Source organism: Acomys minous (assembly GCF_964271855.1).
Source record: "Acomys minous genome assembly, chromosome: 19".
Lineage (NCBI taxonomy): Eukaryota > Metazoa > Chordata > Mammalia > Rodentia > Muridae > Acomys > Acomys minous.
The window spans coordinates 63,472,748-63,490,450 of NC_140499.1; the positions used below are offsets into that span (position 1 = coordinate 63,472,748).

General features: G+C 46.4%; 1 protein-coding gene across 1 annotated transcript; it reads right to left on the minus strand.

The window, feature by feature from the left end:
- Nucleotides 1–7,706: 7,706 nt before the first annotated feature.
- IVL (involucrin) lies at nt 7,707–10,656 on the minus strand. Its single transcript, XM_084768662.1, has 2 exons — nt 10,546–10,656; nt 7,707–9,611 (listed from the first exon to the last, which is right to left on the minus strand). Exon 2 carries the CDS (start codon nt 9,598–9,600, stop codon nt 8,095–8,097), a length of 1,506 nt encoding a protein of 501 aa, XP_084624788.1. The 5' UTR covers nt 9,601–9,611; nt 10,546–10,656; the 3' UTR covers nt 7,707–8,094.
- Between the last annotated feature and the right edge of the window lie 7,047 nt (nt 10,657–17,703).

Sequence of the window (17,703 nt, forward strand, 5' to 3'; positions counted from 1 at the left end):
GGGGATTTAAATCAAAAGCAGGGAAAGAAACAAGGTCATCACGTAAGAATCGCAAGGCCAATTCAGCAAGAGGAGACAGGAAGTCCAAATACATACCTCATTCCAAAGCACCTAGCTACAAAATGTGAGAACTCCCAAACCCAGTTAGAAAGATTAGCTGAAATGCAGCACAATAAAAGACTTCAGCAGCACACTTTCACCATATACACACCGTCCACGCTGAAAGTCATCACCCTGAAACAGAATTCTTTTCCACCCTAGATCACAGGGACATAGCACCTGAGAAGACGCCACTAACTGACAGCACACAGTCTCTTCCGTTGGTCACTGTCACTGACAATGCTTTACCTGTAGGGGGCACCCTATCTCCAGTTTTGCTACAGCACCGTGGGTGTTAATGCACGTGTTTCCTAACTAAATAGGGACCAAAGCCCAAAATAATCACAGATTTACATTTAGCATGTTGTTCACCATGAACCAGGAGATTAACTACCCACAGAGAATTTTTTTTTTTGTCCCTACTATATTTTCCCTGAAGCCAAGGTAGACCTCAGTGACTCCTCCATGTCACTAGCCTGAGATCAGGCACTAGAGGATTCCATCCCTCTGTGGATCAACTTGGATAGACTAGCTAGAGGCTCCTCCGTCACAACACCACAACACTATGCGTGGAGTGTAACAATCCAAGCTAGGGAAGTTACGGGCCCTCTGTGCAGGAGAAGCTTTAAGATTTTAAATTGTAGCCTTCGATCCATTTAGAATGGATGTGTGTGTGTGTATGTGTGTGTGTGTGTGTGTGTGTGTGTGTGTGTGTGTGTGTGTGTGTGTGTGTGTTGGCATGCGCGCACGTTTAAGAGATACAGATTTAAAGATGTTGGAGCATCTTTAACAAATGCTGCTGGTCAAATTGTATAGCTCCATGTGGAAGGATGAAACTGTATCCCTGTCTCTCAGTGGACACAAATCTCAACTCACAAAAGGCCTGATACCCTGAATCTGATAAGGGAGAAAATAAGGAATGCTTCAACTTAAAGGTACAGGAAAGTATTTTGTGAATACGACCTTGGTAGCACAGACATTAAAACTGACAATTGACAAGTGAAGCTCCCAGGAAACAAAAAGGGCTTGTGGACAACACGTATCATTACCATCTGAACGAAGAGCCAGCCTCCCAGGGACAACTTGCCTGTACCCCAGAGATTCTGTTAGATGGTTCTATAATTTGCATTCACTCTGGGAATATTTCTTTTTTTTTTCTGGAATCTTTAACTCCTCATTGACACACAGTTCGTTCAGAAGTCTACTGAGCTGTCTCCAGGTATTTGTGTTGCTTCTGAGGCTTCCCCTGCTGTTGAATTCTAGTTTTCATTTGTTGTGGTGTAAGAGACAAGGAATGATTTCACATTTGTGTGTTCTTTTTTCCTTTTATTACTCTCTCATACATGACCCCCTGCAGCTTCCCCTTCCTCCACTCCTCCAACTCCCTCTCCCCACCTGTCTCCCTCCTGATCCGCTCCTCTTCTGTCTTCCTTCCAAATAAAGAGGAGGCCTGCCAGGGGTCGCCACCGAACATGGCCTAACAAGCTGCAGTGAGACTAGGCACACACCCTCCTACCAAGGCAGGGCGAGGCAGCTCAGTAGGATAAAAAGGGGTCCCAAGCACAGGCAGAGGAGTCAGAGACACCCCAAATCTCACAAGAGTACCAAGCTACACAACCGAGTTATGTGCACCACCTGTATGAAGACCCACTTTTGTAATTTTAAGGTTGGTTTTGCAGCATTGTAATACAGTTTTAGAGAAAGATCACATGTGCTGCTGGGAATGCTTTACCTTCCCTTCTGGTTGTGTTGGTCTTTAGATTTCTCTTTAATCTAGTTGATCTATGGGTATTGTTTAGCTCTGAACTTTCTTTGTTGACTTTTAATTTGGAAGATCCATCTGACTATGAGTAAGGATACGTAAGCCTTCCGTTATTATTATGTCAGGACTTACATTGTCTTTTATGCCCTTCGGATTTTTATTTGATGCAATTATTTATTTGAAAGCCCAAGACTTTCTATGTAAGTATTTACATACATTTTCATCTGATAAATTATTCCATATTTATTTCTTCTGATGAACTTTGGACTGAAGCATGCTTTACCGGACACAAGAATTGTTATGCCATCTTTCTATTTATGTGGGTTTTCTGGAGATGATAGACAGATCTTAGTGTTTAGTTCCTGTCGGTCTGAGACTTAATTGTTAGGTGAAAGCACGTTGCATTTATGATTATTGTTAAGAGGCATTTGCTACTTCTCGTGTTTCTGTTGGATGTTGTTCTGGCTGACTGGATTGTTGTCAGCTCTTTTCCTCTTCTCCTATTGGTATCAGGAGTCTGATGTCTCTCGCTGTGTTGCGTGTAGTTGCAACAGGTCCTTTTCCTCCACGTTCTCTTCTCGGTTTATCTGCTTCTTTCACAAAATATAGTCTTTTTTGCATTTTCCTGGATAAAACTTTTTTTTTAACTTTAAAAAATTCATTATAATTTACTCACGTTACATCCTGATTATTATCCCCTCACTCTGATCTTTCCGTTCCCACCCTCCCTCCCTTTCTCCCCCATTCCCCTCCCCTAGAATTCTGACGGGGAGTCCTTCCTCCCTCATCCTCTGACCACAGCCCATCAGGTCTCCTCCTGATAGCCTGCATCCCCTTCCTCTGTGTGCCTACAGGGCCTCCCTGCCAAGGGGAAGTGATCAAATTACCGGCACCAGAGTTCTTGCCAGAGACAGTCCCTGCTCCCCACCGCCACCTTCCCCCACCATATACCATGAAGAATGAGCTGTTCATTGGCTATATCTGAACAGGGGGGCATCTAGGCTCTTTGCATGTGTTGTCCTTGGTTGGTGCTTTACTTTGTGTAGGCTCCGCCTCCCCCGTGTCCAGATCTGCCAGCCTTGATGGTCTCCCTGTCTGGCTCCTGATCCTTCCAGGTCCTCTCATGCCCCCATCACTCTTCCATACAACTCCCATCGCGCCACCCGGAGACCTGTTGCAAGTCCTAGCTTCTGTCCCATCCTGCACTGGGCGGAGTCTCCCAGAGGACATCTGTGTTGGGCTAATAACTACTTATAAGTGAGTATATGCCATGTGTGTCTTTCTGGGTCTGGGTTACCTCCCTCAGTATGATCTTTCTAGTTCCATGCATTTGCCTGCAAATTTCAAGATTTCCTTGTTTTTAATAGCTGGATAGTGTTCCATTGTGTAAATGTACCACAGTTTCTTTATCCATTCTTCAGTTGAGGGATATCTAGGTTGTTTCCAGATTTTGGCTATTATGGATAAAGTTGCTATGAACATAGTTGAGCAAATGTCCTTGTTGTATGGTGGAGCATCATTCAGGTATATGTACAGGAGTGGTGTGGCTGGGTCTTGTGGTAGCACTATTCCCAATTTTCTGAGAAAGCACCAAATTGATTTACAAAGTGGTTGTACAAGTTTGCACTCCCACCAGCAATGCAGGAGTGTTCCCCTTTCTCCACGTCCTCACCAGCATGTGCTGTCACATATGTTTTTGATCTTAGCCATTCTGATAATTATAAGATGAAATCTCAGAGTTGTTTTGATTTGCATTTCCCTGATAACTAGGGGTTTTGAGCATTTCTTTAAGTGTCTCTCAGCCATTCAATATTTCTCTATTGAGAATTCTGTTTAGCTTTGTACTCATTTTTTAATTGGATAACTTGGTTTGTTGGTGTTTAATTTCTCGAGTTCTTTATATATTTTGAATATTAGCCTTTTGTCAGACATAGGGTGGGTGCAGATCTTTTCCCAGTCTATAGGCTTTCATTTTGTTCTGTTGACAGTGTCCTTTGCTTTGTAGAAGCTTTTCAGTTACATGAGGTCCAATTTATTAACTGTTGATCTTAGAGTCTGAGCTGCTGGTGTTCTACTGAGGAAGTTGTCCGCTGTGCCACTGAGTTCAAGGTTCTTGCCTACTTTTTCTTCTAACAGGTGTATCTGATTTTATGTTGAGGTCTTTAATCGACTTAGACTTGAGTTTTGTTCTATTTGCATTTTTCTACATGTAGACATCCAGTTAGACCAGCACCATTTGTTGAATATGCTATCTTTTTTCCATTGTCAAAAATCAAGTGTCCATTGATGTGTGAGTAAAAATGGCTATCTTAGCAAAAGCAACCCACGGATTCAATGCCATCCCTATCAAAGTACCTACACAATTCTTTACAGGCCCAGAAAGAACAATTATCACCTTCATATATAAAAAACAAAACAACAACAAAAAAAAAAAACCAGAATAACTAAAACAATTCTATACAATAAAAGATCTTCTGAGTAATCTCCATCCCTGGTCTCAAGGTGCACTATAGAGCAACAGTATTAAAAAACAACATGGTATTGGCATAGTAATAGGCTGGTTGATCAATGGAATTCAAAGACCCAGAAATAAACCCACACACTTATGGACACTTTCTTTCTTTCTTTCTTTCTTCCTTCCTTCCCTTCTTCTTCTTCTTCTTCTTCTTCTTCTTCTCACGTATTACTTTAAGAATTTAACTTGTTATTGTGTTGAAATAGTCTTATTTCCCTTTCAATTTTGAGACACAATTACTGGGGATAGCAATCTTGGTCGATAGTTATATACTTTCATTATTTGAAGTACATTATTCCGTGCTTTCCTGAATTTTAGTTTTGATGATAAAAGACTTGAAATTGTGATATTTCTGCCTTCATGAGTGAGGTGGCTTACAGCTCTTATAATTTTTCTTTGTATTTTTGACATATTTACTAGGATATGTCATGGAGGACTTTTTTCTAATAATGTGTATTTGGGTTTCTAAACACCTCTTCTAGTTAGATAAATGTGTCTTTCTCTAGTTTTGACAAACTTAGGTCTATAATCTCAATGAATAAGTTCTTCAGGCCTTGAGGCTTCATCTTAGTTTCTTCTTCTACTCTGTAGATTCTAAAGTTTGGTCTTTTAATATATAATATTGAGTTCTTGGAGAAAACTTCACAAACTTTTCTTCATATTTATCTTTATGTTTTATTGTCCTTGCCATGTCTTTCATCCCTAAAATTTGTTACTCTGCATGGTCTTGTCTGTCAATGATACCTTCTGTAGTGTGTTTCTTTTTTTGATTGCTTCTTTTTAAAATTAGATTGCTTCTTTCATTTCCAAATTTTCTGTTTGATTCTTTTTAATCACCTCAATTTCCTCTCTTAAATCTCATTTATGTTCTTGAACTGTTTCCTCCAGATTATTGATTATTTCATTTGGTAACTTTCTGTCTGACTAGGTCCTGCATTATTTTTGTAACTTTCCTGTCTGGACCCTGATTTGATTTTCCTACTTTATTCATCTGCTTATTGAATTCTTGAAAAGGACGTTGATCTGTACTCTGAAGTGGATGAGTCACAGTGGGATACTGCTTGTGGTTTTTATGTTCCTGTGTTGTTTATGCACATCTGTTGGGGTTTTTTTTGTGCTCTGTAGTTTTTATTATGCTCCCCCTTTCCTTGGTGGCTCAGGTCGTTTCTGTTTATGCTGGGCATGATAAAGCAGCCGAGTCTTTGCAAAGGGGTTGAGGGGAGATGTGGAAGGACAGGTCACATGGCGGTGGTCCAGAAGCAGAAAGCTAGGGTGAAGGCAACAAAATTCAAAGCTTCACTCCTAACTACTTGTGTCTACTAGCTAGGCTTCATTCTCCTAAAGGTTGCACACACCCCCCTCTAAGAATAGAACTATACTCAAAACACAAGCTTGTGGAAGACATTGCTGGTTCAAAGTACAGTAATCTATTTGAGACTTTGAATGTCCTTGAACATATTATGGGTACTTCTTCTTGTTTTACTCAAGCTAATAGCCCACAGGGCTTGTACCTGATGTCTCATGTTCTAACTGATGGGGACCACTGATAAAGGCTAGCTCAAGCACTGACCTGGCTTGGTGGAAATTTGAAGAACATGTTGTGAAGGGAAGACTGCAAGGTGCCTGGAGATAGAAGCTAGCCAAGACCAGCTTGGAATCTATTGAAATAGTTCAGACGAAAATGATCTTCATCCTGAGCTTAGGGGACACTGGTGTACAAGGGAATTGTTTAATCCTGTTATTATTACTCAGGAGAGAAGATTCCTAAAGAAGTAAGTACTTGGGCTGAGTGGGGAATGTCTCTGATATACCCTCATAAGAAATAGCTGTAGTAAAGAAAGCTTTGTATAGCTTGAAACAGACTGCCGAGATGATATGGCTAAATGGCCAAAGGCGGGTAAGTTGAGGTGTTAAAGGCAGGTAATGAGAGGTTAAGGCCCCGGGAAGAAGAGCGCTCAGGGTTTTGATATGAATGTTGGCAGTAAACGTTATGCAAGCATCAATGTGTCAAGGAGGCAGGGTCCTGAAGGAGGACAACAGCTGTGGTGACTTCTGATTGGCCTTTGTCTATCCTACTTGGCATTTTCATTCCACAGATGCTGTTAGCTCAACCTTTCCTTCCTTTAATGACACCGTCATTTTCTCTTCTGAGACTCATCCGGAGATCTCCCCCCTGTCCCTACACTGTCCAGTATTCTATTGTTTTCCTCAGGTCTTCTCGGGGAAGGCCCTGGATTCTCAGAAATTATGAGGACAATCTTCCATTGAAAATCCAGGTTGGAGAGTCTCGGGGTATTTATCAGAACCCAGAAAGAGTCTGGGGAGAACACTCCTTTACTGCTGGTGGGAGTGCAAACTTGTACAACCACATTGGAAATCTATCTGGTGCTATCTCAGAAAACTGGGAATAGGACTTTCTCAACACCTAGCTATTCCACTCCTTTGAATATACCCAGAAGATGCTCCACCACACAACAAGGACATATGCTCAACCATGTTTATAGTGGTCTTATTCATAATAGCCAGAACCTGGAAACAACCTAAATGTTCCTTAGTCAAAGAATGGATAAAGAAACTGTGGCACATTTACACTATGGAAAACTACTCAGCTATAAAAAACAGAGAAATACCAAAATTTGTGGACAAATGGATGGAACTAGAAATGATCATACTGAGTGAGTTAACCCAGAAGCAGAAGGACTCACATGTTATACTCACTTATAATTGGACACTAGCCCAAGAGGCATGTCACATGAAAGTCTTCAGTTACGAGGAGATTGGGATAGTCTGTGAGGACTTCCTATTGGGACCCTAGGTGAGAGAAGTCTGGGAGAATGGGGAAATAGAAGGATCCAGAGGGTCCTAGAAACCTAGAAGAAGAACATTATGATGGGAAGATCTGGGCCCAGGGGTTCTGCTCAAACTACTGCACCAACCAAGGACAATACTTGAGTAAGCATGGAACCCCTTCTCCCATCTAGCCAATGGACAGGACATTCTCCAGTTATGTAGAGAGCAGGGACTGACTGGGACGTGATCTATGGTACCCCATATTTGACTACTTCCCCGTGGTGGGGAGGCCTGGTGGCACTCAGAGAAAGAATAAGCAGGCTACCAAGATGAGACTTGATACCCTATGACCATTTAGTGGGGGAGGAGGTCCCCCTCAGTCACAGACATAGGGCAGGGGAATAGGGTGAAAGTGGGAGGGAAGGAAGAATGGGAGGATACAAGGGATGGGATAACAACTGAAATGTAATCTGAATAAATTAATTAAATAATTTTTAAAAAGAAGAAGCTGTTGAATATGATGAGAGGCAGAAGCTAAACTACAGAATCACAAGATTTATTAGATACTGTGCATAGTCACAGATTCCCCACAACACTGGGAGTGAAGTCAGAGCCCTTACACCAATGGCCGGCCTCGGCCTCCCTCCATCCATCACCCCCACCCCCTCAGGACCTGGGAAGAGGCTCTGATAGCTAAGGTTGGATTGGGCTCCTTGGGGTGGATGTTATGTTATACTGTATCCCAGCCTGTCACAGACATGAAGAAGGCCAGGGCTGGGCAGACTCATGGATGCATAGGCCAGCCAGGGACCTGAAGGAAGTGTGGTAGATGGCTCTCTTTCCTTATGTGGGATGGTTGGAGAGACTCAGGGACGCTGGGATGGTTGCTTTAGTTTTGGCACCACTGCACTTCCTGGTTGTGCTGCTATTACTTGGTAGTGGGCGAGTCTTCTCCCTTCACCGGTTGGATTGGCTGAGTCTCTTGGACTTGGTCAATGGTTGGTACAACTTGCCCCATCTGCTTCTCCTGCTGTGCCAGGTGCTCTGGTGGTTGCTCATCCTTTCTTACCAGTTGCTTGTCTTTCTTCACTAGTTCTTGGTCCAGCCGCTGGTCCGGGAGTTCCTTCTCCCGTTCTTGGTGTGAGCCATAGAGCTGCTGCTCCCTTGGGACCTTGTCTTGCTGAAGTGACCGACGCAGGAGTCTTGTCCCTTGATAACCTTCATGCTCTGGCTTCTGCTGCTGCTGCTTTCCCAGATCCAGGTCTGGCTCACGCGGCTCCTGCTTCTGTTTCTGATCATGTCCCAGGTTCAGTTCTGGCTCGTGCGACTCCCGCTGCTTTCCCAGATCCAGCTCTGGCTCATGTGACTCCTGTTGCTTTCCCAGGTGCAGTTCTGGCTCGTAGGACTCCCGATGCTGCTGTTTTCCCAGATCCAGCTCTGGCTCAGGCGACTCCTGATGCTGCTCCTTTTCTGGCTCCTGTGATTCCTGCTCCTGCTGCTGCTTTCCCAGATGCAGTTCTGTGTCTTGTGACCGCTGTGACTGCTTCTCTCTCAGGTGCAGTTCTGGCTCACTTGACTCCTGATGCTGCTGCTTTTCTGGCTCACGTGGCCCCTGGTGCTGTCTCTGATGCAGCTCCTGCTCTTGTGATTCCTGTTGCTTCTGCTTCTGTCCCGGGTGCAGCTCCTGTGCCTGTGGGTCCCCGTGCCTCTGCCCCATGTGCAGTTCCTGATCCTGTGGTTCCCGTTGCTTCGCCCGTGGGATCAGTTCCTGGTCCTCAGGAGTTTTCTGCTGCTGACCCAGGTGAGGTTCTGGATCCTGCAGCTTCTCCTGGTGGTGTCTCAGATGCGGCTTCTGTGGTGCCAGTATGTCTTGCTGCCGCTGCTGCTGCTGCTGCTGCTGCTGCTGCCGTCGCTGGTGGTGGTAGTGGTGGTGCTGCTGCTGCCCCTGCTGTGGCCTTTTCACAGGCAGCTGATGCTTCTGTGGTCCCTGCTGGTGCTGGTGCTGCTGCTGCTGCTGCTGCTGGTGGTGGTGGTGCTGCTGCTGGTGCTGCTGGTGCTGCTGCTGCTGCTGCTGCTGGTGCTGGTGCTGCTGCTGCTGCTCCTGTGGTGGTGGCAGCAGCTGCTTCCTCAGATGCAGTTCCTGCTCCTGCAGCTCCTGCTGCGGCTTTTTCACAGGCAGCTGCTGCTTCTGTGGTCCCTGCTGCTGCTGGTGCTCATACACTTGCTCAGACAGCCCCTTCACAGGGGTCATGCCCTTCTCCTCGTGTGTGAGGGGGCCCATCCCTTGGGTCTCAGAGAACACCTGGCGTTGTTCATGTTGTGGAGCTGGTTGCTTTGGTTGTTCCTGTTTGGTGTGGGCTGGGGGACACACAGTCTTCAAGGATTCCTGAACCACAGCTGGGTCAGTCACTGGCACTGTTTGTTGCTGGGACATCTTGGAAGTTTCTGTAGCGCAAATTGAATAAACAGAAAAGTCAGAGCATGGCTGAAGGCAAGGGAAGCCGAGGAGCTGTGGATGGTACTGAATATACACAGTGCTTCTCTGCATCCTTACTCTTGACTAGGGCACCCCCCACCCCTCCCCACCCCCCACCTCCCCCACCCCCCACCCCACCCAACTTCCTCAAGCTGAGATTCCCGAAGCAGAGGAGAGTGAAGTGTGGGAATGGGGAGGGCAGAGAAAAGCTATCTCCCTTGGTGAGCTCCCTTGGTCACTACAAAGGTTCTGCAAGAACGGGCTGGCTGTTGATTAACCTGCTTCTGTCGAGTCCCTCCCTGGAGCCTAGAATGATGAATTCTGGGATTATGTCGCTGTGGGAAGGACATGTTAGAAAAAGAAAGGTCTCCCAGAGGACCTCAGAGACCTGGAAAGTTTACAGGCTGTGCTGAAAGGGACACAGGGATTGCCGCAGTCTTGGACTGGAGTCACCTAGCGCATTACAGGGCCAACTCCCACCAAACCACAGGATTTCTGGGCAGCTTCTTTAGTCTCTCTGGGCTTAAGAATTTTTTCCCCCTCTGAACAATTAGGAGGTTGGCCTGTTCATCCTGAGAGCTCCTTTCTTCCTTGACCTTCTGAGTGTGAGCTGCAGCCCCAGGGCCAGGGGTGAGGGAGTGAGGGAGTGAGGGGCCGATGGAGGGCTAGTGAGAACTGGAGCTTGCTGTGGCAAGTCTTATACTTCAAATAGGATCTTTCCAGCTCCTATTCTGCCTGGGTTTCTCCATACAGAAAGCACTACAGCAAGTTTCCCTCTGCACACCTACGTACCCACCCTCTCAGAGGATAAGCAGTCTAGCTGAATTTGGCCCCCAGAGCAATATCCACACCCATTGGAAGCCTGCAGCCCCAACTAAGGCTGGTCTCAGGGCTGACACTCACCAGACTCACAGAAGGAAGAAGGCAGAGGCTTCTGGCAGAGTGTTGAGCTAAGCAGGGACCAGGGCTCTCTTTATACTGTTCCTGCCTAGCCTCTTTCTCAGGTTAGGGTTGGCGGACTGGTTTCACCACTCCAGTTGGTCAACTTCCTCCAACTCCTTTCTGAGTCACCTGGTAACTTAGGCAATCTACCCCCCTCCTCCTCCAGGGCTCCTTCCCCCCTCCAGGGCTCCCCCCTCCTCTCCTCCAGGGCTCCCTCCCCTCCCCTCCCCTCCCCTCCTCCAGGGTTCCCTCCCCCCTCCTCCAGGGTTCCCTCCCCCCCTCCTCCAGGGCTCCCCCCTCTTCCAGAGCTCCCCCCTCCTCCAGGGCTGCCTCTCCCCCTCTCCTCCAGGGCTCCCCCCCTCCTCCAGGGCTTCCTCCCCCCCTCCTCCAGGGCTCCCTTTTCCAGCTCCTGTCTGACCATGGGAGTGTGAGGGTTGAGATCATCTGACTGGAGCACAAGAGAGAAGAGGAGGTGAGAAAGGTCTCATACTTTGTAACCTCAGCCAAGCTTATCTTCCAGTCTCTATGGGTTTGGCCTGATTTCTATGTTGGGGTATCCATTTCCAAGGGCACGGCATAAGAAGCTTTGTGTTTTAGGGATAGCCAGGCCAAGATCTATGGTAGGGTAGTATAAGGGGTCACTTCTCACGAGCCATGTGATGGGCAATGCATCTATACTCAGAACATATCATGACTTGAATCTGTAAGCACATAAACAGTGGCTTGGGGAAGGTCAACTACATGGACGTGGGTAGCATACATAGTTCCTCCCAATGTATGCCAGGGTCTGCCCAGCACCACATCATGCCCAAAACGGTATTTATAGAAGTTCCTAAGGATGCTGTCCTCATAAAAGCTCCTGGTTCACTCCAGGAGAGGGAAAGAGGAAAGAGTAGAAAACGGATATGGTCAACGCATTGCATTTCCTGATGATAACCAATACTTTCTATAATTAATTTTTGGAATTGCACAGCATACAAGCTTAGAACCAGACTGTCCGTTGCCATCTCAAAGCATTGTCTTTCTTCCTCTCTCTCTCTCTTTTTCTTTCTCCTTCCTTCCTTCCTTCCTTCCTTCCTTCCTTCCTTCCTTCCTTCCCTTCTGGTGAGGGAGGTGGTTCAAGACAGAGTTTCTCTGTGTAGTCCAGGTGGCCTCCAGTTAAAAGATCCACCTGCCTCTGCTTCCTGCGCCATTGTTAGAAAATATTTCTTAAAAATAGATTAGAAAACATTGTAGAGTAGGAATTTAAGCATCACCTCCGCCCCTGCAATGCTCGTCATGACCCAACGTGCATCTGATAAAATTCAAAGGCCCCGGCTTTTGTGACTTGACACATGCGATGCCCTCTCTGACTGGTATACTACACCCTTACTCCAGATCCTCGGTCCCCAGGGCACATCACAAGTGCTTTGCCTCAGGGGTGCAGTTCTGCTTTCCCTGTGCCAACAGGCTCCTTTCCAGATGTATTCAGGCTTGGGTGGAAATGTTCGGGTCTGACAAAAATTCTCCTCTGACTAGCCTAGCTATGGGATTGTCCTCTCCTTTAATTAACTAATACAATTAAGTTATTTTATTTGAATTTATTCAAATTTTTATTGTTTGTCTATTCCACTGAAAAACAAGTTATATAAGGACAGAGGTATACTGGGCGTGTTTCCCACTGTCTCAAGAACCTGTCAAAGTCACCTCACACACTAAGACATTATTAGTATTAGTTGAAGGAATGAATGACAGCAAACTAACTTCGTATCTAGATATAAAAAAAATTTCGGAATTCTCCAGATTTCTAATAATTAATCATGCTAACTCATCTTCGTGTGTGTGGAAATGTGTGTGCTAGCAAAACAGAGCTGGATTGTGGCTTGTCTTCACCTTTAACACTCAGTTAACAGCTTCTTTTATGGAGCTCAACACTCTCTTATTTTGAGTTAATACAGAAAAAAAGAAAGTAAATTAATGGAAAGATAATGCCTCATTTTTAATTAGTTTTGAGAATGTCCTCCCCTCTGTCCCACTTTCCTGGTAAGTGAAGACTTTCATGGGAACATGCCCCTTGGGCTAGTGTCCAGATATAAGTGAGTATATACCATTTGAGTCTTTCTGCTTCTGGGTTAACTTACTCATTATGATTATTTCTAGTTCAACCCATTTGTCCACAAATTTCGGGACAACCTTGTTTTTAATAGCTGAGTAGTATTCCATAGTGTATATGTACCACAGTTTCTTTATCCATTCTTCTACTGAGGGACACTTACTTAGGCTGTTTTCATGTTCTGGCTATTATGAATAAGGCTGCTATGAACATGGTTGAGCATGTGTCCTTGTTGTGTGCTGGAGCATCTTCTGGGTATATCCCAAGGAGTGGAATAGCTAGGTGCTGAGGAAGCCCTATTCCCAGTTTTCTGAGGTAGTGCCAGACAGATTCCCACAGTGTTCCAGTTCCCACACTTGTCTGGATTACTGTCTAATCTTAGTCTTACGCAGATCTGTTCACAGCGCTGGGTTCACCTTGTTCCTGGGGGCTCACTCTTCAAGCAGATAGAGGACTTACGGGATCCCTCTGTCCCCTAGAACAGCTCACCAGACCTTCTCGATTCCCAGAGCTCTCCTGGAAAGCCTGAACTATACTACTTTCTATACCCCCCACCCCATGAGAAGAACTAATTGAGCTTTCTCACATGGGCACTGGTGTACTTATGCTCCACTTCTGACCTCACATGGGAGGAATCTGTTTCTCCTCAACCTGTGACAGTGCCAGGGCAGCAGACTGTGCAAGGAGTCACGCCGGTCTTATGGGTTTCCTAGTGGCTCGGTATCTTCCAGATCTGCCTCCCACCTTCTGATTCAGACGACAGTAAGGACTCGGGAAAAATAGTATGTGTACATGAGGAGTGTTTGACCTCTGGGCAGAGCTAGGGGCTGGGAAAGAAGGCAAAGGCTAGAGCCTGGGAGCATTGTAGTTGCAGGAGGGTTGAGGAAGTCCCAGACCTCAAATCCGTAGAGGCCCTATAGTCTGCTCTTAGATTACCCCACTCAGGGACTGGAAATGCATGTGTATAAGGCAAACCCTGACTTTATAAGTCTCAGATCCTCGTGGTAAATCTAAGAAACTTCCCAATGCTGACTTAATATATTGAAGGTGAGCTCTCCTGTAACCCATGCAGTGGCCTTGACGCAGGTCTGCCTCAGCTCTTTTAAACCCTGGCAATTTCTCTTCTAGAGGCAGAAAACGCCTGATGTATCTCTCCTCCCGGGCAACTGGTTTTACTTGTGAGTTATTTGTGTGTGGGGTGGGGTGAAAGGGTTAACCGTGGAAATCTATTGCCCTGGAGGGCAGTAGAGATGTTGGGAATAGCTCTTCATGAGTTTCTGTCCTGGGATGAAGGATGGTGCTAGGGAGATGATGTGGGCCAAGAGCTCCCACAGTCCCATCTTGCATGGCTGTGCAGCATCCGTGTGTTGTTGCCCAGTGTAGAGAAGCCGTGAGGATGCTGTCCTCCTTTCCTCTGGTCCTCGGTGTACTGTTTCCTGTATCATCCCTCCACCTGCATCCTGCCCTGCCTGCTTCCTTTACATACCTAGGGTCTTCCTCGCCTGCCTCTACTGCCTGCTAACCCTGACCCTGTTTTCTCAGTTGCCATTTGTGCCCTTCTCGTCTTTGCTGGAGAACGATTCTGTGGAAGAGACAACACCAGAAATCGACACAGGGCTGATTCTCTCTCTCTGGACATTGGGGTGCACCTGCGGGAGCCCCGCTTTGCCCTTGTCTGGCTGCCCTACGTTGGCCTGCTGCTGAATTGTCCATTCTCAGCTCACGCTAAGTCTCCAGTGCTGGCCTTTCCTTTTGAACACCGTCTCTATGGAAGAACATTCCCGGTTTTGCTGTTGATGGAAGAAAGAGCAAGAACAAGGGCACGGCTGGGTACTGAGGAGAAAGGAGAACTGGTGGGATGAGAGAGAGATTGGCGCTTTGAGTAGAGGACAAAGGAGAAGCTCTGTGCTCTTCCTTCCAGCTAAAAGGAATGGGATGAAGACTTGGTTGGAGAAGGTGGGTGAAGGTGAGGGTAAAAGGAGGAGAAGAGAAAATGGATGAATGTGTATGGCCAGGATGTATGAAATTGGCAACAAATAAATCAGTTTTTGGAAACTTGCCTTTCAAGAGTTTGGAGTGCTGTAGCTTCTTCCAAGAGCAGCATCTCCTGTGCTGGGGCCCATCGCCTCCTGGACAGAAATGAGGGTGCAGGAGCTGTTCAAGTTCTGCAGTGAGTCTGTGCTTGGGCTAGGCTGGAACCCAGACGCCTTGGGTGCTGCTCTGAGGGCATCTCTGCCCCATCAGGCTTCTTAATATGGTTTGATCAGTGTGACAGGTTTTACTACATGATGTCAGAGACATCTTATAAGCCCCATAAGTCAATCTTTTACCAACAGCATAATAAATTCTGGATTCGGGAACAGTGGCACATGCCTTTAACCACCTTTAATCCCAGCACTTGAGAGGCAGAGGTAGGTGGATTGCTGTGAATTCAAGGCTAGCCTGCTCTACAAAGCAAGTCCTGGATAGCTAAGACTACACAGAGAAACCCTGTCTCAAAAAAAAAAAAAACCCTAAATAAACAAACAAACAAATTAATTGGTTGATTAATTCTAGATTATCTTGGGAAAGCACTAGTTTGCCTGGCTCTAATTCAGATCAACCCCCCTTGAGGTGACCTTTATTGGTCCTGAGGATAGAGAGCTGCATTCGTTGGTGGTTCTGGTGCTGAGGCTTAACCTAGTCCAATCAGGATGACACCTGGGCCAGGAGTCCCACTCTCTGAAAGCATTGTGTTTGTAAAAGGAGGACCCAAGCGCCTCTGTAAGTTGCTGTGAGAGTTTGGTGAGGTAATATGCTTAGCATTTGATCTGCACTCAGAACACAGGCTGCTTTCTTTTTGAACATCATTACACATGTTGGTTGGTAGTCATGTAGTAAGGAGTAATGCCTAAGGAGAGCATTTTAAGGAAACAAATTTTTAAAGATTGTAAGAGTTTATTTTCTTATTTTCTCCTTGAAAATCATGAGGATTTTGCCAGGTGTAGTGTAGCATGCTTTTTTAGTAATCCCAGCATTTGATAGGTAGAGGCGAGACAATCAGGAGTTCAAGGCCATACTTAGGCTACACAGTAAGTCTGAAGAAGGAGGAGGAGGAGGAGGAAGAGAGGGAGGAGGAGAAGGAGGAGGAGGAGGAGAAGGAGGAGGAGGAAGAGGGAAGAAGAAAGAAAGAAAGGAAGGAAGGAAGGAAAGAAGAAAGAAAGAAAGAAAACACAATTTGACAGTATGACCGTTTACCAAAGTGATAACACGGGGTTCTACCGTAGTGCTTATGAACAATAAAAACAACAAGACCCTATGAAGCTTCAAAGCAGTACACTGTGTCAGAGAAACCAAACCACTTGCCTTTTCATTTTCAGATCTATCTAATCTGCCTCCTTCTGGGCCCCAAGTGACAATTAGCACATCACAGAATACCATGTTACCTTTCTTTCTCTGATGGAGTCTTGTGTGCCCACAGTGGGGTAATAAAGACATTAAAGTGGATTTGTATTCCTAGAGTGTGATGGGACATGGGGCCTGGGTGGACAGAGAAGAAAGAATGATTTGGGATTAAGGTTTGATATGGGAAAAGATTCCAGACAAAAGAATGAGGGGTGTAGGCAGAGTCCCGGTACAATGGATAGGCCGGGGAGGATGGAAAGGGTTGTATCAACCAGAGGGAATGAAGGAACGGGGCTGGTGGATGGGATAAGACATCCCATCGGGGTTTCAGGGTGTGTGTGGACAGACATGACCTGAGGAGCGGGAGAGGTCCAGTGCAGTAGAGAGCAGACAGCGCATGGCCGGGGCCTGGAGTATAGAACAGAGACTGGGCGAGGGGCACAGCAGGGGTACGAGAAAGGCAGGCACAGGAGAAGTCCAATCATACAGCCTCCACCAGCCGAAGTCTTCAAGCGTCAGACAAATAAACAGAAGTAGGTAGGGACTCCAGTTTGTCCCTTATTTCTTGCTAATTGGGGTATGTGCAGGGGGCACCTGATCCAGCCCCAGCTACCTCCTGACTGGTTAATTGCTCTCAAAAATTACTTCTGATGCATGTGCATGTGTAGTATGGAGGAGATCTGGAAATAATGCATGGTTCTGGAGTAGCCTGTAGCAACAGCAGCCGACATCCTTGCCTCACTTTGGTCCTGGTGAGCCTCTGGTGAACATTGCCCAGTGTGACCCTTTCCTGACCCCTGTCTATTTGCTCTCTGTATTTGTAGATGATTTGTCACGAAGCTATCCAAGACTCTTGGTCTCCGGGTGAGTCGTTCTGATGCAGGGCAGCAAATCAGCCCATCAGCCTTCCTCCCCCGCTCATGTACACACCCTTCAACCCGGGTCACCCAGCCAAGACGTTACGGGGCCCTGAGTCTAATGTATGCCAGGATGCCAAGGGCCCTGGTCTGTCCTTCCAGACTGACAGAGGGATACAGTCCTCGGCCTCGAGAAGCCTGGTTTAGAAAGGCCCTGCTTCTGTTCTAGGGCGGCTTCTGGCCTAATAAAGATACAGGCTTAGTAGCAGAGAGGGTTGCAACTCAATGCCACCCTAAGAGAATACTCTGTACCCTCAGACCCGGGCCTGAGAAAGTGTTCCTTCGGGATGTTCATAAGAAATAAATCCTCTTAAGCCTGTTTATCCCAGGCTCTCTCATTCACTATCTCACTTAATCCCTTTCGTATTACAGAGGAGGCGGCCAGACTCCACAGCAGCAGCATCTCACCCTTTGCCAGCAGCCTCACCACCAGCAAGTGGGTTATTTGGCTCTCTGCTCCCAGCCCTTTGCTTCCACTCCTGAAACAGATTTGTCATTAAGTGTGCTGGAGCCCATCCGGAGTGGCACCCAGGACTGCCATAGAGAAAGACAGAGCTACTGGATGCCTGGCATGCAAGGTGGAAAGTGCTGGAACAGCTAAAAGGCTGTTTCCTACCATTCAGGTTTTACTAGAAAGCCCATGAGAGCGAAGCAGGCAGGAGGAGGATAGAGGTCAGGGCTCTATGGGGTGCTGGCGAATCAAGCTCCCTCCCTCTGACAAGTATT